Source organism: Malaclemys terrapin, chromosome 23 (assembly GCF_027887155.1).
Source record: "Malaclemys terrapin pileata isolate rMalTer1 chromosome 23, rMalTer1.hap1, whole genome shotgun sequence".
Taxonomy (NCBI): domain Eukaryota; kingdom Metazoa; phylum Chordata; order Testudines; family Emydidae; genus Malaclemys; species Malaclemys terrapin.
In genome coordinates this window covers 1,160,118-1,184,983 of record NC_071527.1, presented here as the reverse complement: position 1 = coordinate 1,184,983, position 24,866 = coordinate 1,160,118, and the positions used below count along the sequence as shown (strand labels likewise).

Sequence of the window (24,866 nt, the reverse complement as noted above, 5' to 3'; positions counted from 1 at the left end):
TATGCAGCCCTGTGAGATCCCCAAACATCTTGGAGGGCAGGGGGAGGTGAAAATGAGTCCTGAATCCTTTAATTTCCAGCTGCTAATTCACAGATCCCATGCCAGATGGGACCATTGTGATCCTCCACCAGGCTGACCTCCTGCACAGCACAGCCAGAGACCTGCCCCACGGTAATCCCTAGAGCCCAGCTTGCAGAGAAACATCCTGGCCGGATTTGGAAATGGTCAGTGATGGAGAATCTGCCCCGGGCCCTGGGAAATGCCACCAACGGTTAATTACTCTCAATGTGAAACATGCCCACGCTATGTCCAGTCCGAATGTGTCTCGCTTCCACTTCCAGCCACTGGCTCGGGTCCGACCTTCCTCTGCTAGACTGAAGAGCCCCGAGGAAATATTTGTTCCCCGGGGAAATACTTACAGACTGTGAGCAAGTCACCCGAGCGCTTTGTTAAGCTAGACAGACGCCGCTCGCTGAGCCCATCGCTATAAAGCACGTTCTCAAATCCTTTCATCAATCTCGTAACTCTTCTCTGAACCCGGGTACTTGATCGACGTCCTTGAACTGCAGGTGCCAGCGCCGGACCCAGGACTCCCGCCGCAGGTACAATAACCTCTCTGCTCCTACGTGAGAGTCCCCGGTCGATGCACCCCAGGGTCGCAGTCACTCTTTTGGCCACAGCGTTGCACTGGGAGCTCATGTCCAGTGGATTATCCGCCACGGCCTCCACGTCTTGTTCAGAGTCTCGGCTTCCCAGGATAGTCCCTCATCCAGCAAAGCCGGCCTGCGTTCTCTGCTCCCAGACACAGGATGTGACCATTTCCATCTAGTGATGACCAACCCCATTCTCAGGAGTCTTTTTGTTCCTAATTTATTTTCAAAACTCCTTATTGTCCTTAACTCTGCTGGCCGTAGAGCTCATCTTCTGTACTTTGGCTTATCAATTTTCTACAATTCCTAACTTGTGATTTTTAATCATTACTATCAACTTCCCCTTTCTTCCATTTGATTTTAGAGCTACACAGTATATAAAGTTGCCTTCACTTCCCCTCTGACCCACCGTGGTGTTTTAACCAGCACACCCTACTTCCTCACGTGTGGCTTTGGGGGAATCCCTAAGTTGTTCTTAAATGATTAAATGAAACTGGCCCTTTGAAAGCACCATGCGTATATGACTGGTCTGGACTTTTCTCTGATTGCACAAAGCACCTCTGACTCGTGGGAGGTGGGAGGCAGCGCCAGAGTCACACGGATGAACTGGATCGGGACCCATGGCTAAACTGGAGTCACTGTCCCCATGAGCCCCCTCGCTTCGCGGTTACCTGCCCCCTTCCTCTCCGCTTTGCCCCGGAGCGCTGTGGGGCAGGTCTGAGTCCGTCTCGCCGGCACTCCCGCGACACGGCCCCTCCGCCCCCCGGGGGATTTCACGCTGAAAATGAAATCGGAGCCGAAGTTAGGGTCCATGTAGTTTAATACCGATTTGGAACGGAACAGCGGAGGGAGGAAAAACCACCTCGGGGCTCCAGCAGAACCGTTCACACTCACTGGGCCGCGGCCGCCGGTCCCGGATCCCGTCTTAGGCGAGGAAGGAGCCTCCGGCAGCAAATCTCGGGGGGTTCCCAGCTCCGGCTGCGGTTTGGCTTTATCCGTGGCCAGGACAAACCGGCTCTGCCCGGAGCAGGAGCAGCCCCCGAGCCCGGTTCAGGCTCCAGCCCGTTTGAACGGTCACCCAGCGAGGGGCCCCGCACGGCAGCGGCTCGGAAAGCGCCCAGCGAGCTCCGCACACGGACATTCCGGGGCTCGCTAGCGCCGGGGGCCCGGCCGAGCAGGGAGAGGAGAAGGGGGGGGGTCCCGTTACGCGCAGCACGGGCCGCCGGGCGCGGGGCTCCAGCAGGGGCCGGGCGGGTCCCGGGTCCCCTCCCCTAGGTGCCCATCCCCGCTTCCAGCTCCTTGGCGGGGCTCCGCTCCTTCCCCGCCGGGCCGATCAGGCTCCCCGACTTGAGCAGCAGGTTGCAGCCCAGGAAGAAGACGCCGAAGAGGACGGTGAGGCAGAGGACGCAGAGCACCGCGATCTGCACCAGGGAGCGGCTCCTCTCCGCGCCCGCGCTCCCCAGAGCGCAACAGGCGCCCAGGAGCGCGTCCAGCGTCGGGGCGGCGGACGGCGGGGGGCGGCTGGGGCTCGGGGCGCTGCTGGTCATTGCTCGGCTGCGAGGGCAGGAGAGGGGCTCCCGGGCGGGGCTCTGGCAAAGCGCCCCCCGCTGCCGGCTCAGCCAGTCCTCGCGGACCCGGTCCCGGTGCCGGTGCAGATCCCCCAGGAGCTCGCGGCGCCGCCAGCCGCAGAAGTGCCGGTGGAGCGGGATTGTGCGGGGCAGTGACGGGCCCGGGCGGGGCGGGCTTCAGTGATGTCAGGAAACGAGTCTTCCTCCAGCCCCGTGGGCGGAACAGCTCCTCCCTGCAGCGGGAACCCGACTCCCTGCACCCCCAGATCCCCGGGGAACCCCTCCCCCCGGGGAAACAACCCCCTGCTCCTCCAGGGAACCAGACACCCTGCACCCCCAGATCCCTGGGGAACCCCTCCCCTGGGGAAACAGCCCACCATGCTCCTCCAGGAACCAGACACCCTGCACCCCCAGATCCCTGGGGAACCCCTCCCCTGGGGAAACAGCCCACCATGCTCCTCCAGGAACCAGACACCCTGCACCCCCAGATCCCTGGGGAACCCCTCCCCTGGGGAAACAGCTCCCCATGCTCCTCCAGGAACCAGACACCCTGCACCCCCATATCCTGGGGAAAACCCCTCCCCCAAGGAAACAGCCCCCCCATGCTTCTCCAGGGAACCTGACACCCTGCACCCCCATATCCTGGGGGAAACCCCTCCCCCCGGGGAACCAGCCCTCCCATGCTCCTCCAGGAACCAGACACCCTGCACCCCCAGATCCTGGGGGAAACCCCTCCCGCCGGGGAAACAGCCCCCCTGCTCCTCCAGGAACCAGACACCCTGCACCCCCAGATCCCTGGGAACCCCTCTCCCTTGGGGAACAGCCTCCAGAGGCCCAGATTTCACCCTCAGCAGCTAGTCCTGCTCCTAAAGATCATGACAGGGGCTTCTAGTCTGTTTATACTGCCCCTCCCCCAGCGGGCCCCTGCTCAGCCAGGCACTACAGTAACAAACCAGGGAAAATGCACCTTCATGCCAACCGTTGTGCTGTTCCGGTCCATGCGTCCCCCCCAGACCAGAGGTGGGAAGTTTGGCTCCTTTCGGAGGCAGATGAGTGGAGCCAGGGGAGGGAGGAAGGGATTACGGCTGTTTCTTTTTGCATACAGGTAGCTGAAATGTGGCTGAACTGGGGTGAGTGGACCTTGGCCCACCACTGAGCTTCAAGCAGAAATGTTTGAAGAGAAAACTTTTCAGCCATGATTTCAGTCTGGCTTTGATGCGACGTTCCCCTGCGGTGCAGCTGTCAGCAGACACCCTTGTGTAGTTTGGACTCACCCCCCGCACCCGCAGAACAACTCCCCTCCGGAGCATTTTTCATCAGTCACTTTGTTAATCCTCCTCCCCTGACCCAATCCCGGCGGAGTAAATCCCCTCTCCCTGCCGCAGCATCAGCTGGACCGAGCTCCCTTCACTTCCTAGCCTGGCTCTTAGCTAGCGGGGCTGGGCTCTTCCAACAGCTGCTACGGCCAGGTCCAGCCGGGCTGCAGTTTTCTGTTTGCGCTGCTGCCGCTGGCCGAAGTAGCCTCCATGTTGATGCTAAAGGGCAGATCCTCAGTGAAATTCCCCAAGTGCCCCAGTGCCTAGACTGGGCCCGCTCCCTCCCGCAGCATCGCTGAACTCCTGGAACTTACTTCCACGGCTCAGACGCCGCGACTTCGTGAGCCACCTGCCTGCCACTTAGAACCCGCACAAAGCCGCAATTGTTTACGGGGCTAAGAACTCGCATCTCAACGCCGTGTGGTGTTTGACTAGCCCACTGCTGCTCGCTGAAGTCCATCCGCTAGTACTGCTGTATGAACGTCCTTTCCCCTGTGCAGTGAATCAGTCCTTCCCTACGGGTCTCACACGGCATTCCTGCTCCCCGGCAGGCTCTGGGGTTACATGGCTGAGTCGCTCCTCTGAACGAGTGCTAGGAACTTACTGGGAAGCTATCTTCTTCCATGGGTCTCCTAGGCTTGTGCTATTTAGCTAGAACAATGTTCTTGTCCTTTTCGGGGGCTATTCACTCCGCGGGAAGGTTCGTGCTGGTGAAAGGTGTCCCACTGGCCCCTCTGGAGACAAGCGCTCCCAGGCCCAGAACCGGCCCAAGCCACCTCCTGCGTCTCTGCTGTGGCAGCAGAGAAGAAGTTAAAGCCCAAATTCTCAGCAGCAGCCACCGGTACGGGAGGCTTCACTTTCTTGTCCAATGTCTCCTACATGTGCTGAGCACCCGCAGCTCCCACTGAGCTCCCTGGCGAGTGCTCAGCGAGCCTGAAAACCAGGCCCCAGGTGGGGCTCCTAAGGCAGCTACTGCGAGGCTCTGCGTCCTGGGAGTGGGATTTAAACATCCTCCGGGAGCTGACCGGAGATTTGACAGCAGGCTGACGAGCCATCGTGGCTGGTTACCACCTGGGGACGAACAGCCCAGGCAGGAGCCGAACCGGCGGTGTGGACGCAAGAGGCACCGTATCCTGCTAACTGCGGCTGGCCAAGCAGAGGAACGTGGGAAACCTGTTTCGCCGTCAGGACCGATCTGGCCAAGGCAAGGGATGGAAGCACAGGCGCGGGGAAAGGGCCAGACTTCTCAGGGCTTGGGCCCAGGACTCTTCGGAGAATCTGGCTGTAGATGTCCCCAGGGGACCTGAGCGTTCTGGAGGGGACTGTGGCTGCAGAGCACAGAACAGGTTGGCCTTGAACCCTCCTGAAATTCAGCCCCCCCGTCAGCTTCCCCATGCCTCTGCCCTTCACCCAGCAACTGTTCTCACTTCACTGGCCCCCATCCGACTCTCACAGCCCCTTGGTAAGAACACGTAAGCACACAGAGGGCTCTGATGGGAAAATAGTTTATTAGTAGACTCAGAGAAACCCACACGCTCATCTCCCCCTCTGGAGTAGAAGTGCTCGCGCACCAGACCTGGGCTTTATTGCTGGGATGACACCTGGGCCATCGGCAAAGCCTGACTCCGGTGGAGGTGGCGCTACTTGAGCAGGGGGGAGACGCTCTCGACAGCCCGAGACACGGAGTAAAGAGAAGGCCCAGGCCAGTGTTTATTACCCCCAGAGTATGAGATCTACACAATACAGACAGGTCAGTTTCTAAGCCCAGGGTGTCTGTAACAAACACACGGGCGTCAGTCTCCAGTGCAGAGGAAGTGGGGACGGGGGCGTAAGTGTGTTGATGAGACAGGGGCGGGAGATCTCCCCCCTGCTTTAAACAGAGCTCCTGGCTGCTTCGTTTGCTTTAAGCAGTCAGGAAGAACGAAGGGGGTATTTTTGATGGTGATGGCAGCGCAGTGAGGTCACTGGACGACACACACAAGCAACAGCTCCTCTGTACCCAGATACACGTAGTTACCCATTGTGCGGAGACGGAGCCTGCAGGAACAGAAGCAGCCGCCGCTCTCTCGCGGCACTCACGTCTCCTGCCAGCCCAGCCCTCGCTGCATACAGCGGCCACTCTCACCACATTCGCTGCACGTCAGACGTGGACTTGGTTTCAGGTGACGGACTAGGGAACAGGGGTTTTAGGGGCTGTGCAAGTGCCCGACTGCGCCCCAGTATTTTCAGGAAGGGGCTTTATAAAGCTTAGCAAAGACTATCTGCTTGCCCTGGTGTGCTCTTCGACCACCTGCAGCATTCTCCCCCTTTCCCAGGTGGAGAGAGAGGCAGGGAAGGGCCTTGCCTCATGGGCACCCACAGAGACTCCCAACTGCTGTTCTAACCGCGGCTCTGGGAGGGTCACAGATGCTCTGTTGAGGGCAGTTCTTTCCCCACTGTTACAACAAGACAGTGTTAAAGGCAGAGAAATACAATCCCTGACTCGACCGCCAGCCAGAGGTTACCGCTGTATTGTCATAGAGCCCCTCCCCAAACAGACGGGGCGAGAGGAGGGGCCCTGTCCAGGAATTCCGGTATAACAAGGCAGCAGCAGCTCCAGGATCAGGCAGTGCACGGATGAGGTTCCATCAGGGAACTGGGGCTTCAGGAGGGATCTGAGGGAGGAAAGGGAGACCAGGGGAGGGGAGCCAACAGGCCAGCTGCAATATAGGCCACGTGGCACAAGGAGCAGTTTGCTGACATTTCAGATCGCAGCTCCAGGTGACCCCCACATAGGGAGATTCACAGCCCAAGTCCAGCCTGCAGAACGCTTCCATCTGAAATGTACAGATGATAGGGCGGGGTCTAAGCAAACTCCTGCCAGGACCGTGCTCTGAGACGATTCTACTTGCTGGGACACCCTGGGTCATCCTGTGTGATGGGGAGCAGAAAGGCGCAACCCCCTGTCCCCAGGCACCTGGCCCTACAGAGCCAGCGTGTCTTTGATGAGCCGCCGCATAGTGGTGGTGACGGAGGAACCGAGGGAGTCGGTGATCTGGTAGGAGATCTTGTAGAGGTAGGGCTGCACGTCCTTCAGGCCCGTGTCGAAGACGTTGTCCACCTCCGACTGGGTGGGCATTTTGGGCAGGTACTCGTGCCTGTTCATCACCTCCACGATGTTGATAATCTTCTCACACAGTTTCTCCCCCACCTTCTCCCGGCAGATCTGCCGCTCCTGCTCGTTGGCCAGGTTCACCACATTGACCTTGATGGTCCACACCTCCCAGGGAATGCACTCATCCGAGAAGGGCCAGCGCGACTTCTTCTTCTGGTAGAACTCCAGGGAGATCTGCCCGATGCCGTCGCTGCCTGAGTATCGGAGGGCGTCCTGCAGAGAGAGAACCAGGCACAGTTGAGGTCAAGGGGCTTAGGGACACTGGAGCAAGGGCCATCTGGTCAAACCATGACAGCCAGTCCCCGGCTCTGTCCTGGACAAATCCCTATGGAATTAAGATAATTCAATACAGTTTAAGTTAAATCTTATGGAATTAGGTTTAATCCATTGGGGCCCACTGTATTTAACACACAAAGCGTTGCATTTTATTGTAGGGTGGAGTGTAACTTTCCTAGGGACTTGGTTAATGGAGATGTTGGGAACTACTAAGGACTTTGAGACAAGGCGTGTAAAGTGGATTTCCTAGGACAAACCTGAGGGGTGAGAAGGATGCAAGTGGCCCACTCTGAGTCCACCCTTTTGAAGCTGCGCCCTGGGGAGAGAAGCCAATTGTCTGCTATTTACTGGGTCAAAGACCCCTGAACTGTATAAAGGGCAGAGAGGGCCTGTTCTGAGCTGAAGCTGTGACAAACTCCTTGGTGGGGTGTGGAAGGACTGTCCCTGCCAGAGCCCATGTGAGAGATGGGGTGACGTCTGGTAAGCGTGTCAGCGTGTGTGTAGAATGCGTTTTCTTTGTAGTGCCTCTTGACTAAAGTAGGTTTGCACAGGAAGTGCTGGGTGGTGCCGTCACACCGTTAGCCATCTCTGCGGAGAAAGCCAGCAGGTGTGGGCAGCCTCTCTGCTGGGAATAACACAGTGAAGGCAGCCTGGAAATACCCCGCTCAGAAGGGCCTCCATCCAAGACAGGCAATGGCCAGAGGCTGGATGCCTGAGAGCAGGTGCCACGTAACTCAATTCTGCCAGGTGTGCGTTTGCTCTGGAGAACCCAGAATATCAGTACCTCAAAAAGACGCCAATCCCGAAAAGCAGGAGGGCTCTTCCACAGACAATCAAAGCAGGTAAAACTCACGAGGCTGTCACGGAGTATTGGGGAACTCAGGGCCCTGCACCCCCGGCTTCCTGCGATTCACTGCGACTCTCAGCCAGCCAGTAAAGCAGAAGGTTTATTTGGATGACAGGAATACAGTCCAAGACAGGTCTTGCAGGCACAGACAACAGGGACCCCCTCAGTTAGGTCCATCTTGGGGTCCCAAGGCATCCCAGCCCAGCCCCCCTTGGGAGGTCAGAGCCATCTCTGCCTCCCAGCCATCTCTCCAGCCTGCTTCCCACACTCTCGCTTCAGCGACCCCTCCCACAGCCTTTGTTCAGTTTCCCGGGCTAAGGAGTCACCTGGCCTTCAACCCCTTCCTGGGTTCTCGTGTTACACACTCAGGTATGCGCCCTCGGGCTGTCTCCCATCCTCCAATGCAGACTATTCCAGCCACACTTCCCTGTCAGCATTCACAGACCACAGTGAGAACTGGGCCTGTTCTCACTGTGGTCTGTGAATGCTGACAGGGGAGTGTGGCTGGAATAGTCTGCATTGGAGGATGGGAGACAGCCCGAGGGCGCATACCTGAGTGTGTAACACGAGAACCCAGGAAGGGGTTGAAGGCCAGGTGACTCCTTAGCCCGGGAAACTGAACAAAGGCTGTGGGAGGGGTCGCTGAAGCGAGAGTGTGGGAAGCAGGCTGGAGAGATGGCTGGGAGGCAGAGATGGCTCTGACCTCCCAAGGGGGGCTGGGCTGGGATGCCTTGGGACCCCAAGATGGACCTAACTGAGGGGGTCCCTGTTGTCTGTGCCTGCAAGACCTGTCTTGGACTGTATTCCTGTCATCCAAATAAACCTTCTGCTTTACTGGCTGGCTGAGAGTCGCAGTGAATCGCAGGAAGCCGGGGGTGCAGGGCCCTGAGTTCCCCAATACTCCGTGACAACTGGTGTTAGCGGTGGGATCTACTGCACCCCGTGGACGGCGCTTCCTGCAGTAAGTGACTGGGGAGCAGTAAAACAAAGGGGGATTGACGGGGACCAGGCCTGCTGAAGAGTGAGAGAGAGAGAGACGGTTGTTACCCCTGGGAGTGTGTGACCAGCGAGAAGGACTTTTGCAGTAACAGGGTCCCCCGGGGGGATCGCAGCGAGTGGTTCCAGGGGCGGAGGAGTCTGCAGCTCGACCCTGGCAGAGAGGTGGTGACCTCGAGAAGGGCTGGCACACTAGGGGGCCCCCTGGGAACTGTGGGGAGCTGTGAGCACACAGGCCGGTGAGTGGCCAGCAGGAAGATGTATGCCAAGCGGCTTAAGAGCGACCTGGTGGAGCTGTGCAAGCAGAGGGGGCTGTGCATTGGGAGGCTCACCAAAGAACAGCTCATTGCCCGGCTGGAGGCGGAAGATCGCGCGAATGAACTGATCCCTGTGTCTCAGGGAAGCAGCCTGGCAAATGCAGCGCAGGCCCCAGTGTCTGTCCCAGCTGGGAGTGGTCAGCTGGCTGCTGAGGGCTTCCCGAGACCCCTCCTTCCTATGCCTAGGGGAAGGGTGGGGAGGAGCCCAGCAAATACCGAAGGCGCCGTGACCCCCCCGGCCAGCAGGGGATCCTCCCGGCGACGTTCGGCATCCGTGGAGCGGAATTGGCTGGAATGGGAGAAAGAGCTAAAACTGAGAGAGCTGGAGGATCGTGAACAACAGAGACAGCATGAACGGGAGGAGAAAGAGAGACAGAGACAGGAGAATGAGAGACAGCGTCAGCATGAAGAGAGACAGAGACAGGAGAATGAGAGACAGCGTCAGCATGAACTGGAACTGGCGAGATTGAAGGGCAGCGAACCCCCGGCTGCGGTGAGTGAGGGGGGACCCAGGACTGCACGGAGCTTTGATAAGTGCATCCTGGCCCCACGCAAGGAGGGGGAGGACATGGATGACTTCCTGGAGGCCTTTGAGACGGCCTGCGAGCTGCACCGGGTTGATCCCGCGGACAGACTCCGGGTCCTTACCCCCTTACTGGACCCCAAAGCCGTGACATTGTACCGCCAACTGGGAGAGGCAGAGAAAGGGGACTACGAACTATTCAAAAGGGCCCTGCTACGTGAGTTTGGGCTGACTCCTGAAATGTACCGGGAAAGGTTCCGGAGTCAAGATAAAACCCCTGAGATCTCATATCTGCAACTAGCCGCCCGCATGGAAAGATACGCCAGCAAGTGGGCTGGTGGGGCCCAGACGAAGGAGGACCTGATTAAACTGCTGGTACTGGAGCAACTGTATGAGCGGTGCCCATCCGACCTGAGGCTGTGGTTGGTGGACAGAAAGCCAGAGAACCCGCGACACGCCGGGCAGCTGGCCGATGAGTTTGTAAAGAGCCGGTCAGGAGATAAAAGGGAGGAGTCCCAAAGGAACAGTCCCACCACAACACAGAGAGAGAGTCACCATGGGACCTCCCCATGGGAAAATACAGAAAAAACCCATCAGAGGGGAGCATCCGGCATCAGGACCATCCGACCTACTCAAGGGGACCCAGGGGACATGGGCTGCTACCACTGTGGCCAAAAGGGCCACATATGGGCCCAGTGCCCCAGGCTCAGGGACAGACTGAGCAGGCCGAACCCACAGAGGGTTGACTGGGTAGAGACCCAGCCCGGCGAGAGGCAGCATTCCCAGGGAAGGGGGGCTGGCAGAGTACCACCTGCTAAGGAGGGAGGAGAGCTTCAGGCCAGCTCCTCTAGGGGGCTGGATGCCCCAGACTCAGGGTTTTTGGTTTATACGGTGGGCGTGGGGCTGTCCCTCCGGAGAGAGTACCTTGTTCCCCTGGAGGTGGATGGGAGGAAGGTCAATGGATACTGGGATACGGGCGCAGAGGTGACGCTGGCCCGGCCCGAGGTGGTGGCCCCAGATCAGGTGGTGCCCAACACCTACCTGACCCTGACGGGGGTGGGCGGAACACCAGTCAAAGTGCCCGTGGCAAGGGTACACCTGAAGTGGGGGGCCAAGGAGGGCCCCAAGGATGTGGGGGTACACCCGTATTTGCCCACTGAGGTATTGATGGGGGGGGACCTGGAGAACAGGCCCAGTTCGTCACAGAGGCCAGCACAGCAGTGCCAAAAGCAGCCGCTACATCTTACAGACATGAAACCATGAGACCCCGGCACTGTCTGATGGAGAAAGCTAAGGAAGTATCTGGCAAAATGTCTGTAACTGGCCCCAGCGAGGGAAGCTCCTGGCTAGAGCAGGGGACTGGGTGGCAGGACCACTGGGTTTCATTCCTGGATGTATCGCTAATGCATCATGTGACTGACAGGTCATGTCCTCTCCTGGTCCTCAGATCCTCCAGCTGTAAAACAGAGTAACTAACCTTCCGTGAGGGTCCATTAAACCGCGTAACACGCTCCCAGATCACAGACGTAAGCCAAACATCATCTTTGTCTTAGTCCAATGTTCAGAGCTGAGGGCCTGAGCCACGTGCCCGGCACTCCTTGGCCCGGCAGAACAGAGCTCAGCACGTGAAACTGCTGCTGTCCAGAAGCCATTTCCATTTACTGGAGCTCTGCTCTTCAGGGCTAGGAGACACTGTTCATTTTCAGCAGTTTGAGATCTCTCTCGGAAGCCCGGCCAGATAAAGTCGTTACACTGAGCAGTCTTGTCCAGCGCTAACGTGACTTTTTAAAACATTAAATCGAACTGCAAAGCTGACGACTGACCTCATCACTGCAAATGAGGGCTAACAAAGCACTGGAAACAAATGGCTGCTGGTGGCGCGTCCATCATAAAAACAGGGCAAGTCAACCAAAGCACAAGAAACGAAATGTGGAAGCTTTTACAGGGGGGTTGAGAGGCGCAGTTGCTCACGTGGACTAGACACGCCTGGGAAAAGGAACACAGCTCCTTGTCTGTGAATTCCCAAACCCCCAGCTCGTCCCAGTTGCCTGTGGCAATGACTCCAGCATTGCTAAGCCGGGGCAGCCCAGGAGCAGAAAATATAAAGGGAAGTTTAAATTTTGTGCTTTGCAACCTTCATCACTTTCCTTGACTATTAAGGAGGATTGTAAATTCCTAGGGCTGGAAATCCGGGCTGGGGCTCCCAAACCGGACCCTCTACAGATGATAAAGTATTTGAACAGTGATGGTCTGAGATGACATCCAATCTCTCCACAACCCAGATATTACTGCTTCCCATGACCTTTTCAGCAGGATTTAGGACACAGTGGTTCATAATGCAGAAAACTCAAGGGATGATTTGTTCCCTAAATCTCCCTAGTTAAAATTCACTGCAACATATGTCTTGGATTTAATTCCACAGAAACCCTGTCACAATCTGACCATCCCCAATATAGCCTCTAAATTAGCTGGGGCAGAAATCGTATTGAATGGGCATTACGAGATGGACAGTATCTAGGCCCCGCTGCGTTACACACCGCGGGGCTTACAGCAATAAGCACAGTGTGTGTCGAGCAAGGCGCCACAGAGAGCGAGCCGGAGCACCATGCAGAGATGTGCCTCTCCAAATGGTACTAGGACCACAGGACGCTGAACTGCCGGGGCTTCACGTCTCCTGCCATTAACTCTCTATGGCTTGGGGGAGTCAATGTATCCAGACCCCATCCATCCACAGAGCCACGGCCCCTCTTCACACAGAACTACAAAACTCTCCTTTTCGCTCGGTGACGACTCCCACGATGCTCTCGATGAAGAAGGCTGCATAGCCCCAAAGTACAGGAGGCTGGCTTCATTCCCAGCCCTTTGCAATGGAGTCTTTTCCTACCCCAGATGACTTTGCACTTAGTGTCTTCTCCCCAGAGAATGTCCAAGCACTTCGCCTCACTACACCCGTCACACACACTCCCACCCACCCACCCATTGCTGGGGTTAGCTGATTTACAGAGGAAGAGTGCAATGCACTGAGGACGTGTCTTCATTACAGAGTTAACCTGAGCGACCAGCACCTGAGTGTGGGCACCGGGTTAGCCTAGCCGAGGAGCGAGCGTCCCCCGCAATCCCTTTTTGCGTTTGTGTCCTCACTGGTTCTGCGCTTGCCCTGGGGGTCTGGGGACGTATCCCAGGATTCCCTGTGCTGGGACTCTAGGATTCCTTCCCAATCCAAGTGAGGGAGACCTTGTCTGTCCTTTGGGGTGGAACTGTGGGAAGGGCGCTGGAGGATTATCAGCACTCAAACTATTCAGCCTGCGTCCTTACTGCAGAGTGAGCAGGTCCCAGCCAGGGCTCTAACCCACTCTCCCAGCTGGGTCAGCTTGCCCAGGCTTAAAACATCTCCAGACCTGGGGCAGAGGCTCTTCTGGGTGGATGGCAGATGGCTGGGTTAAGACCCGGGGGAGAGCCTAGGTTAACCGTGGAGCGAAGACACACCCTGGGAGGTGAAGGAGTACCTTCCTTTCAATGTTTCAATGCCTTGGGCCCGATTCATAGCAGGGCTAAGGGCCTGCAGCTCCACCAACCCCTGTTGGGATTTCTGGTCTGCACATCCTCTGAGAAGTCAGCCAAGGTGACTGGCTCCAAGCTCTTTACCTTGAATTCCCCAACGGCCTTTCTCAGCGCTCGGTCCAGCTCCTCGGAGGAGACCCTGGCATAGGTGAAGTCAATGAAGTCGCAGTCGACGTCCTGTGTCCCCACGGTCCCGATGGAGTAGGTCCCCTCCTTCTTGTAGTGGAACTTGCCGGTGCTGCGGTGGAGGAGGATGGTGTGGAGCACGGCAAGCATGGCCTCCTCGATCTGGCGGCCTTCCACCGAGACCTCCAGCACCTCGGCGCGGCAGTTCATGGCAGTCTGCGCCCGCGTGGCCGGTGTTTCCAGCTGGGGACGGCAGAGTGGCGCTCTCCCTGTAACCAAACAGCACGTCAGCACACTGTGACCGCGGGACAGACTGCGGCAGCGGAGAGGAGGGTGGGACTGGGGTTATGGCACCGGCCTGGGACTCAGGAAATCTGGGCTCAAGTTCTCAGCTCTGCCACTGACTGTGGGACCTTGGCCAAGTCACTTCGCCTCCCCAGGCCCCACTTCCCCAGCTGTACAATGGAGAGAAGAACCCTTCTGTTCTCCTGCCCATACAGAGAGTGAACTCTTCTGGGCAGGAACGGTTCTCAGCATGGCAGGGCTCTGTCGGGACGTCCAGGCATGGCCGTGCCACTGACTGTCACCAGAGCAGAACAGCCAGGGTCAGTCGTTTGCTCACAAGCAGGGTGTGTCAACTATTGGTGCGAGCAGGGCCCCAGGAATCGAGTGATCCGAGTTCCATTCCAGACTCGGCCACAGACTTGCTTGGTGGCCACGGGCAAGGCCCGGCCTCCCTGTTCCTCAGCTCACTGCTCTGCAACATGAGGGTAACCCTCACCCTTCCTTGCCCTCAGCCAGACAGCGCACGGCGCGTGCTGACACTGGACAGAGGCAATACTACATTGTCAACTTATTAATAAAGCCTTGCACCGCTAGCACCGTTCATCAGAGGATCTCGGCAGGCTCTGCAACCACAAACTAAGCCGCCCAACCCCGCTGTGTGCTAGGCAATTTCCCCAGCTGTGAAACGGGGATGAGGGTAACTGAGGCACAGAGACGTGACGTACTCAGGCTCACGTAGGAAGAAAGGAAAAAAGCTCTGAATAAATTGAGCCCTTGCTCTAACCACTACAACACACTGCCTCGGGATGCCTGCTTGAACATGTATTTTTGCGGTTGTTCTCGATAAAGAATATTTTTACCGTGGGGGAATACTTTTTGTGTGTGTAGAAAGCATTATAACCCTGCAGGTCAGGGGACTAGATGAATGGCAACAGACCGTGATAAGGAATAACCGTTCCTGTCCTTTGCTCTCACATGCCCAGGGTGCCACCCGAAACAACCTGGGGATCTTCCAAGTCTTGCAAAACATGGTGGAGACTCCGAAGATGCGTCAGCTTGATGTTAAACCTGCTGGGGAACTGGGGATATGGCTGGGAGGCTATTTCTGCTGTGGCAAGCCAAAGCAATCAGGCTCACAACCACGTCTGTAAAAGAAGTCTGTCTGTAATGAGAGCAGAGACTGCCCCCTAGTGATTCCTATTTAAGGTGACACAAACACCCTTCTCTTATTTAAAAAAAGCGGGGAGGAGAGCTGAGAGGCCCTGTGTACTCCAAACCAAACAACAATTCATGCTACCGCCTCTCCCAGAAAGGCGATTTCGTAACCTGGCTCAGCTGGCCCCTGGAAAGTCGGTTTTTACAACCAGCTCGTGAGTTGTCCACAGACTGGCGATGACACGCAGAGCCAGACCCAAAAAAAACCCCTACTCCGTGTCTGCATTAGCAAGAGGAGATGGATTCATTACATCGGGGTTATAGGCACCTGCGTCTCCTCTTAAGCAGTGGTGACGGCGGATGAACGATCCACTAGTCTGAAGAGAGTTACGAAAGCTTAGCAACTCTCGTAGCAAGGTGCCCTAGACAGACACTGTACTCGTGGGTGTCCAGGGGCCTCTGCTGTGATGGGTGTACCCAGGAGTCACGAGTTAGGCGCTGTCTAGGTGAGGGGGTTTCTCAGGTACAGTTGTAATGCACAGCAGGTCACGAGTGTATTGATCCACGAAGGAGGAGAGAGATGGCCATGAGATGGCCAGGAAAACCCCTCCCCCTGCGGCTCTCTTCTCTGCTACAGGTAAGTGATCAACACCGGAATTTTGTCTGGTTTGCTCCCCGGCTTATGACACCAGGGAGACGTCCCTTCGCCCTTGTGTGCCTCAGTTTCCCCACCCCATGGCAGGCTCATACAGACCCGCCTCTCTGAGGAGAAGGGTGGAGGCCACCAGGAGGAGTCCAGTGGTGTCTATCCGGCGCTGGGAGAACCTTGGACGGAAGGGGCCTGAGATGAGCAGGGTGATCACCACTTCGGGGTGCTCCCAAGTCACGGTGGGAACCCCCCCACCTCCTCCCAGTGTCACCACGGGATCCTCACACCCGCTGCAGACCAGCGAGAGCAACTCACTGACCCTGACTCCTGCTCAGAAGGGGGATCCCTGCGAACCCAGGCGTCCGGGCCCTGGCTTCCCCCAGGAGGGGATTTCTGGGAACTGGGGAGACAAGTTCCTATGTCATAGAATCCCGCTCACAGGGCCTGGTCCGGAGCAGGGGGAGACCCCCCGGGAATGGGGAGATGGGGGGCACTGGAATGGGCGGCCCTGGCGATGGGGGGGCCCAACCGGGGCGGGGGGGTTCGTCTGGAGCGGAGGAGGCGGCCGGAGCGGGGGAAGGGAGATGGGGGGGCCCGGGAGGGGAGCGATGGGGGGCCTGGCCGGAGCAGGGGGAGGGGGAAGTTGGGGGCCCGGGGGAGGGAAATGGGAGGGCCCGGCCGGAGCGGGAGAAGTTGATGGGGGGATCCGGCCGGAGCAGGGGGGGAAGTTGGAGGCCCGGTGGAGGAGATGGGGGGCCCGGCCGGAGTGGGGGGGGAGGGAGATGGGGGGCGGACGGAGTGGGGGGAGTTGATGGGGGGTCCGGAGAAGGAGACGGGGGGGCCCGGCCGGAGCGGGGGGGGAGGGAGATGGGGGGCGGACAGAGTGGGGGGAGGAGATGGGGGGGGGTCCGGCCGGGGCGGGGCGGGAGTTGGGGGCCCGGGAAGGGGAGGGGCGATGGGGGGGCGGAGCGGGGGGGGAGGAGATGGGGGGGCCCGGCCGGGGCGGGGGGGGAGTTGATGGGGGGTCCGGAGAAGGAGACGGGGGGGGTCCGGATGGGGCGAGGGGAGGGAGATGGGGGGCGGGGATGGGGAGGGGCGATGGGGGGGGCGGAGCGGGGGGGGAGGAGATGGGGGCCGAGAAGGGGAGGGGCGATGGGGGGGCGGAGCGGGGGGGGGAGGGAGATGGGGGGTCCGGGCGGGGGGGGAGGAGATGGGGGGCGGGGATGGGGGGGGTCCGACCGGAGCGGGGGGGGGCGGAGCGGGGGGGGAGGAGATGGGGGCCGAGAGGGGGAGGGGCGATGGGGGGCGGAGCGGGGGGGGAGGGAGATGGGGGGGCCCGGCCGGGGGGGTCTCCGGGGAGGGGGGGGACCAAGACGGACCTCCCGCCTCCCCCCGACTCACCTGCCTCCGAAGCTGGCCGCGACCCCGCCCCCGCCTGGAATGAACCATCCCCGCGCGGCACAGGGGGGAGGCGAGACCTTGGAACGTCCCATCCCAGGGAATGGGGAGCATGGCATAGACCATCTGCGAGGGGGGGCAAACCATCTGTCTTTCTCTGAATCCCCGCCAAGCCCCCCCCTTTTCTACGCACCATCCCTTAAAAGAGTGGGTAAAAAAACCGCATTTATTTTTCTTTCTGTTCTATTTATTTTCGAACCCCCCCCAAACAAATCAAACTTGTTAAAGAATCCCCCCCTCTCCAACGCTGACGTGGTTCGTTCCGAAAAAGAACAACCACAGAGCTGGCCCTGAGCGCGCCAAAGAGCGCCCCACTTCCTAGGCCGGGCGGCGGCGTTGGCTCTCGGCTGCCCCCTAGCTTGGCGGACTCCCCGGGCGGTGATACTGCAGCTGCCAAGGTGTGCAGAGCCCAGCCCCGCCCCGCCACGTGGGTTTCTCCCCCTTAGTGAACTGGGGGTGACATTGCACCGGGCTGGCGCTGCAGCCCCCCTCAAAGTCCTGGGCCAGACCCAGAAATTGGCGAGCAGGAGGATTTGATAACACGGCTGGGTTTCTTCACCTGGGCTCGGGCTGTGGATTCGACTCCTAGACGATCAGGGCGGGAAGGGACCCCAGGAGGGTCTAGACCGACCCCCTGCTCAAGGCAGGGCCAAGGAGGTTTCCTCACACGACATCATCTTTCATTCCTGGGGACTCCAGGACAGTCCTGGAGGTTGGCAGCCCTACCTGGCTCACAGGTCCTGCCTTTTCTCTGCAACCCCGAGGCCCAGACGCTTCCTTTGAAAGCAAGCGGAGCGTCGGGGACACCCGGTCGGAAAGGGGCCCTGGCGGCTCCGGTCTGCACCGCCGACCGGGCCGTTAAAAGTCCGGTCGGCGGTGCTGTGGGGCTAAGGCGGGCTAGTCCCTACCTGTTCTGGGGCACCGCGCTGCTCCCCGGAAGTGGCCGGCAGGTCCAGCTCCTAGGTGGGGGGCCTACAGGGCTTTGTGCACTGCCCGAGGACCGGCTCCACACTCCCATTGGCCAGGAACCCGGAGCCCGCTCCTGAACCCCTGAGCCTGCACCCCCAGCCCAGAGCCCCCCCAAACCTGGAGCACCCTCCTGCACCCCAGAGCCTGCACCCCCAGTCCAGAGCCCCCAAACCTGGAGCTCCCTCCTGCACCCCAGAGCCCACATCCCCAGCCCAGAGCCCTCACGCCCCCTGCACTCCAATCCCCTGCCCCAGCCCAGAGCCCCCTCCCACACCCTGAACCCCTCATTCCTGGCCCAATCCCAGAGCCCTCACCCCCTCCTGCCTCAACCCACAGCCCCCTCCCACATTCCATATCCCTCCCCCCCACCACCACCTGGAGCCCCCTCCCACACACCAAACCCCTCAGCCCTGGCCCCAACCCAGAGCCAGCACCCCCAGCCCAGAACCTTCACCCCTCCCACACCCCAACTCCCTGCCTCAACCTGCAGCCCCCTCCCACATTCCGAATTCTTCATCCCCACCCCTCAGCCTGGAGCCCCCTCCCGCACCCCAACCCCCTCATCCCCAGCCCCACACCCCCAGCCAGATCCCTCATCCCCTCCTGCACCCCAACTCCTTGCCCCAGCCCAGAGCCCCCTCCTGCACCCTGAACCCCTCATTTCTGTTCCCAGCCCAGAGCCTGCACCCCCATTTAGAGTCCTCACCCCCTCCCACGCCCCAGCCCAGTGAAAGTGAGTGAGACTGGGAAAGAGCAGGAGGCGGGGCCTCAGGGAAGGGGCGGGGCTAGGGTGTTCAGTTTGGTGTGATTAGAAAGTTGGCAACCCAGGCTGAGAGTCACATGACTCCAGGAGCTGGGGCTGTAGGAAATATAGCAAATATTGCCCGCATTAGCAACCCTGAACATTATTTATATAGGTTTCAGAGTAGCAGCCGTGTTAGTCTGTATCCGCAAAAAGAACAGGAGTACTTGTGGCACCTTAGAGACTAACAAATTTATTAGAGCATAAGCTTTGGTGGGCTACAGCCCACTTCTTCGGATGCATACCATCCATACAGTGGGCTGTAGTCCACGAAAGCTTATGCTCTAATAAATTTTTAGTCTCTAAGGTGCCACAAGTACTCCTATTATTTATATAGGGCCTCAGATGACAACTCGCACCCGTTCCAAGGAAATAAAGCACAAACTGTTTGAAAAATACAGAGCAGCTTAATTTTTAGAGGGAGATGGTCTGTCTTTTGCTCTTTAAACAACGCCGTGAAGAAACCCCACTGCCACAGTCTACCCCAAGCAACCAGGCTCACTAAACCTGTCACACCCAGCCCCACACACACTGCTGCTCTGGGGCGTCAGCAACACGGAGAGCACCGCTAGCAGGTTCACAAATCATTGAACAGGGCACTGTCCTATTCCTAAACACTACAGAAGAGGTTCCTACTTGCGGTGCAAACTCCTACATTTGCATCCAAACCAGGCTTTTACAAAGCTGCCCTTAGGAGGAGGAGGGAATCAAGTTTCTACCTGGGGCCGGATCGTGCAGGCCTCACTCAAACAAGAGTCCTACTGAAACCAGCAGGAGTTTGCCGGGGGTGAGGCCTTTGCTGAGTCCATTCTGTCCCCCCAGCACAGTGCAGGTCCCAAGGCGCTGTGCGTCTGAGCCGGGACAGCCCTGGTAGTGTGTCAAATATTCTCCCTGGTCCTCCTCAAACTGGGTGTCACCTCTCACTGGCTGTGCTGGGCAAACAACACCGGCAAGGGCTTATGCTATCACTGTCCTGTCGGGCTATTTATACGTGATGCCCGAATGGGCTATTCCTAGCGCTGAGCTCTGGGCTGCCCATCAGTGAGGTCATTCCGATGGGAACCCTCCCGTCCCGCCGGGAAGCTCTGTCTTAGGGTGTGATCCGGGGAAGGGACGTCGTGGATGGGTGGGGGCCCCAGACTCGCCCTTCCTCCCCTGCTGCTGCGTCATTACATCGGAGTTACTTCTTACTTTTATATTTTACACTGAGGAGGAAGGTTGAGCCTGTGGATAAACCGTGGCCCAGTCCTAGCCCCAGTTCTGGGAGTGGGGTCCACTGGTTAGCATAGGGAGAACTGGAGCCAGGAGACCCACATTCTCTTTCTGCCTCGACCAGGGACTTGTAGGACCTATGGCAAATCGTTTTGCTGCTGTGTGCCTCAGTTTCCCCCCGGGACAGTATGGTATTTCTCAAGAGCGTTAAGATCATTCAGTGGAAGGAGCCAGTTTTAAAGGGCGGTTGCTTGCAGGGTTCGGTTCTTATAGCACAAGCATCTCCTGCAAGCTGCCGAGGGCGCTGTTGCAGAGAGGAAGAACTTGGCTGGAGTATATATGAGCGAGCTGTGGACACAGCGCCCTAAGGGTCAGAGAGCAGCCTGGGGGCCCTGTAGGATCGGGGAGTAGCCTGGGGCCCCGTGGGATGGGGCGCCTGTAGGATCGGAGACGGGGCCCCTGCAGGGGCAGTGTAGCCAGTTGTCCCTTCCAATGCGGCACAGTCCACGCCAGGCGTTAGGGGACCCCTGAGTCTGATGCTCTGTCGCCCCTTGGATTATTTACACTAGTGCGGAGTGGGTGGGAGTTGCTGCCACCTTGCACGGGCCCAGCTAGCGGCGCCAGGCGCAGGGCAATGGCAAAGCGAGCCGGGGACCTAGAGAGAGCCACAGGGTCTGGCCGTGGCCAGCAGCCGCCGCAGCACAGGGCCCTCTTTACGTTCACTGCGGCTGAGCCGTCTCCTCCGCCTGCAGCAGGGATGCTGACCCTGACCAGGCGTCCTGCTCCGCCAGCCCCTGACAGGCGGGGGAGCTCAAAGCCAACGAGAGCAGCCCTGGCGGTTAGCCGCTGGCGGGGTTGGGGGGGTCCAATGGGGAGGCCGGGTGTGCGCTCATCTCCTAGCTGGGACGACCATGCAGCCCTATGGCCTGGCTCCCCCTGCACCTCACCCAGCCATTTACAGGCATTCAGAGGGGGCTGGTGTTGTGCCCAGGCCTGGGGCGGCGCAGGGGCAGGGCTGGGCGTTGGATTTTTTCATCCGGCCTGCCAGGCGGGCCTGGCCCGCGCGCTGCTGAGCGCCCCTGGAAGAATGCTGGCTGTATAAATAGCCCTGGGGTGAGGAGAGCCCGGGTTTGACAAGTGCCAGGGGATGGATTTCACTGGGGTGCTGCCAAGGCGGAAGGAATTCGGGGCCGTCGCTGCAGAGAGCGCTGCCCCGGCTGGGAAGGGGACAGGCCCTGCGCTGGGCGAGAGGAGAGTCCGGGACAGGCCCCCCAGCGCGGAGCTGCCAGGGAGCGGGCCGAGGTGCCAGTTGCTCACCCCAAGGGAGGGCTTTGCTGGTGTCTCACTGAAGGCAGAGAGCTGGACTCACTCGCACCATCATCACCATAGCAACTTTCGTGCATTTACCCGCCCGTCTCCCTTGGGCAATTTTCCAGCCTGCCCTATTTGCTATCTTTGCACAACCCTCCCTGTCACGATAAAACTAGTGAGCGGTTTTACCGCCCCACCTCGGACGCCCCCGTCACAAGCGGGTAGCTGATTACTCCCTGTGAAGTGGATCAGTATTAGCCCCATTTTAGAGATGGGGATACCGAGGCACATGACGACTTTAAAAGAGTCGGCTAAGGTCACAGAATGAGAGAAGTTGTCAGCGCTGGGCCTAGAATGCAGCTCCCCTGATGCCAGCTCCCTGGGCATAACCCATTACCCACATCCCAAGCGTCCTGCTCATGTCACTGGTTGGTACAATGGGCCCTGATCCTTGTCTAGCACCATCCGGTGTTAGCGCTGCCGGGGCGGCCACCACTGGGGGGCAACAGTCACACACGCTGGAGAAGGTCTGGCAGCGTTTTCACTTGTGGGCAAAAGCCCTGGAGGTCTCAGTTCACTTCCCATCTCTCCCACAGACTCCCTGTGTGCCGTGGGTTTGTGAAATGGGGCTGAGTCCTTTTCTCCAGCCCTTTGGCGCGCGAGCTCTGCGGGGCCTAGCGGCTCTCAGCATGGTCTGGGCAGCACCTTGCACAGCGGGGCTCTGTCCGGGTACATCGTTACCCTGTGCACGGTGCAGCCCTGCTCCCAGGAGACACAATACAGATAACCCAACCTAAAGCAAATACTCACCAGCAACCACACATCACTGAACAAAACCACTAACCCAGGAACCTATCCTTGTAACAAACCCCGATGCCAACTCTGTCCACATATCTATTCAAGTGACATCATCATAGGACCTAATCACATCAGCCATACCATCAGGGGCTCGTTCACCTGCACATCTACCAATGTGATATATGCCATCATGTGCCAGCAATGCCCCTCTGCCATGTACATTGGCCAAACCGGACAGTCTCTACGCAAAAGAATTAATGGACACAAATCTGACATCAGGAATCAAAATACTCAAAAACCAGTGGGAGAACACTTTAACCTGTCTGGTCATTCAGTGACAGACCTGCGGGTGGCTATATTACAACAGAAAAACTTCAAAAACAGACTCCAAAGAGAGACTGCTGAGCTGGAATTGATATGCAAACTAGACACAATCAACTCCGGTTTGAATAAGGACTGGGAATGGCTGAGCCATTACAAACATTGACTCTATCTCCCCTTGTAAGTACTCTCACACTTCTTATCAAAGGCTAGCTTGATTATCACTTCAAAAGTTTTTTTTTTCTCTTAATTAATTGGCCTCTCAGAGTTGGTAAGACAACTCCCACCTGTTCATGCTCTCTGTATGTGTGTATATATATCTCCTCAATATATGTTCCATTCTATATGCATCCGAAGAAGTGGGCTGTAGTCCACGAAAGCTTATGCTCTAATAAATTTGTTAGTCTCTAAGGTGCCACAAGTACTCCTGTTCTTCTTTTTGCGGATACAGACTAACACGGCTGCTACTCTGAATACAGATACCGAGCAGCAGAGCACAGACGCCAGCGTCATTCCCCTGCTCCTGGGGCTTTAAGGAGGCAGAAGGAAAACGTCTCATGCTGTATCGAGACGTTTGGCAGGTTGCAGCCGGGCTGGATAAGAGCGGCTCATATTTGCTTCTGAAAGTATTTTCCAAAGGTACCAACCCGGGCTACAGCTGTCCTGGCCTCATGCATGCCTGCCCTAGCCTGGAGCCCTGGTGCCTGGGGAAGCAGCGCGGTGATTGATTATAGTGTCAGGAGCACGGACCAAAATACCGAACTGCTGATTGCCTCATTTTAACATGACCTGCCTCTGTTAGGACACTTGAAACGCAGCCAGTCCCTGGCTATCACCGACCCTGGGCTGCAAGCCAAGGCCCCAGCCCTGCCTCGGTGGCCATGGGCTGCCCTCGGGAGTACAGGGTGAGTCACAAGCCATGACTGACTGGGGACAGCCCATGGTGACTAGCCTGGTGCAACGCAGAGAGCGGAAGGAGAACGCACAATGCTAGTGAGCGCAGGTGTGCAGACGCATACGCGGAGAGCTGATATTTCACCTGCAGGCAGATCACGGGAGGGGAACAAGGGCCGATTTCCCAGACTCCCTCCCCTACAAATCGAATCCTGGAGAAAGAGGAGCGAGGGAGTGCTGAGACAGACAGACAGACACAGGGTCTGTGTGCGAGTCGGGAACAGACAGACAGACAGACACAGGGTATGTGTGGGGAATCAGGGACAGACAGACAGACAGAGGGTATGTGTCGGGAGTCGGGGACAGACAGACAGACACAGGGTATGTGTGGGGAGTTGGGGACAGACAGACAGACACAGGGTATGTGTGGGGAGTTGGGGATAGACACAGGGTATGTGTGGGGAGTCGGGGACAGACAGACAGACACAGGGTTTGTGTGGGGAGTTGAGGACAGACAGACAGACACAGGGTCTGTGTGGGGAGTTGGGGACGGACAGACAGACAGACACAGGGTCTGTGTCGGGAGTTGGGGACAGACAGACAGACAGAGGGTCTGTGTGGGGAGTTGGGGACAGACAGAGACAGACAGACACAGGGTCTGTGTGGGGAGTTGGGGACAGACAGACAGACACAGGGTATGTGTGGGGACCGATAGACACAGGGTATGTGTGGGGAGTTGGGGACAAACAGACAGACACAGGGTCTGTGTGGGGAGTTGGGGACAGACAGAGACAGACAGACACAGGGTCTGTGTGGGGAGTTGGGGACAGACAGACAGACACAGGGTATGTGTGGGGACCGATAGACACAGGGTATGTGTGGGGAGTTGGGGACAAACAGACAGACACAGGGTCTGTGTGGGGAGTTGGGGACAGACAGACAGACACAGGGTATGTGTGGGGACCGATAGACACAGGGTATGTGTGGGGAGTTGGGGACAGACAGACACAGGGTCTGTGTGGGGAGTCGAGGACAGACAGATAGACACAGGGTATGTGTCGGGAGTCGGGGACAGACAGACAGAGGGTCTGTGTGGGGAGTCGAGGACAGACAGATAGACACAGGGTATGTGTGGGGACAGACATGATTTTAGTTACATGCAGAAAACATTCCCCTGCCCCTCCTATTTTGCACTGGCCTAAGAAAGCAGGTCTTGGCCTGCACAACCCTGCAGCCGCCCTTCACACCCGGCTGGTCTGTTCTATTTCAAACCTGGACCTGGCTCTCCTCGAGCATGGCCCAGCCGGGCCAGGGCTTTGCAGCGTCCCGCCAACATGGGGCTATTTTTACTGCAGGGTGAGGTCAGCAAGATTCAGGCTCTGTCATTCCCCAGGGGCCACCCAAGACCCAGCCCCAGCGAGTTCCTGCAGGGCCGCCAGGTACCCCTCAGCGACCCGAGCAGCACAAGGTCAGGGCTGAGCCCCAGAACCCCTTTCAGTACAAATCGAGCCCTGGATAGGGCGGACTGTCTCCCCGCTCTAGGTCACTACAAGGGTTGCTCATGGCTGTTAGGCAAGGGAGCAATTCACGACTGTAGAACCTCCAGAAAGGTGAAGGGAGGGGGGTTGATTGGATGTACCGCCCACTTCGGAGGTAACAGTGCAATGAACTGGCAACC

General features: G+C 58.3%; 2 protein-coding genes across 4 annotated transcripts; both read right to left on the bottom strand.

The window, feature by feature from the left end:
- Positions 1-1,452: 1,452 nt before the first annotated feature.
- On the bottom strand, positions 1,453-3,994 carry LOC128828433 (uncharacterized). Its single transcript, XM_054013125.1, has 2 exons — positions 3,849-3,994; positions 1,453-2,393 (listed from the first exon to the last, which is right to left on the bottom strand). The coding sequence occupies exons 1-2, from the start codon at positions 3,992-3,994 to the stop codon at positions 1,922-1,924; spliced, it is 618 nt and encodes a 205-aa protein (XP_053869100.1). The 3' UTR covers positions 1,453-1,921.
- Positions 3,995-5,023: 1,029 nt separating this feature from the next.
- ATG101 (autophagy related 101) lies at positions 5,024-19,390 on the bottom strand. Of its 3 annotated transcripts, none has more exons than XM_054012553.1 (3): positions 19,372-19,390; positions 13,293-13,603; positions 5,024-6,901 (listed from the first exon to the last, which is right to left on the bottom strand). In XM_054012553.1, exons 2-3 carry the CDS (start codon positions 13,542-13,544, stop codon positions 6,497-6,499), a joined length of 657 nt encoding a protein of 218 aa, XP_053868528.1. In that variant the 5' UTR covers positions 13,545-13,603; positions 19,372-19,390; the 3' UTR covers positions 5,024-6,496. The 3 variants fall into 3 exon arrangements, with proteins under 3 accessions (XP_053868528.1, XP_053868526.1, XP_053868527.1); XM_054012551.1 differs by lacking the exon at positions 19,372-19,390 and adding an exon at positions 16,825-16,923; XM_054012552.1 differs by lacking the exon at positions 19,372-19,390 and adding an exon at positions 15,743-15,844.
- Positions 19,391-24,866: the final 5,476 nt, after the last annotated feature.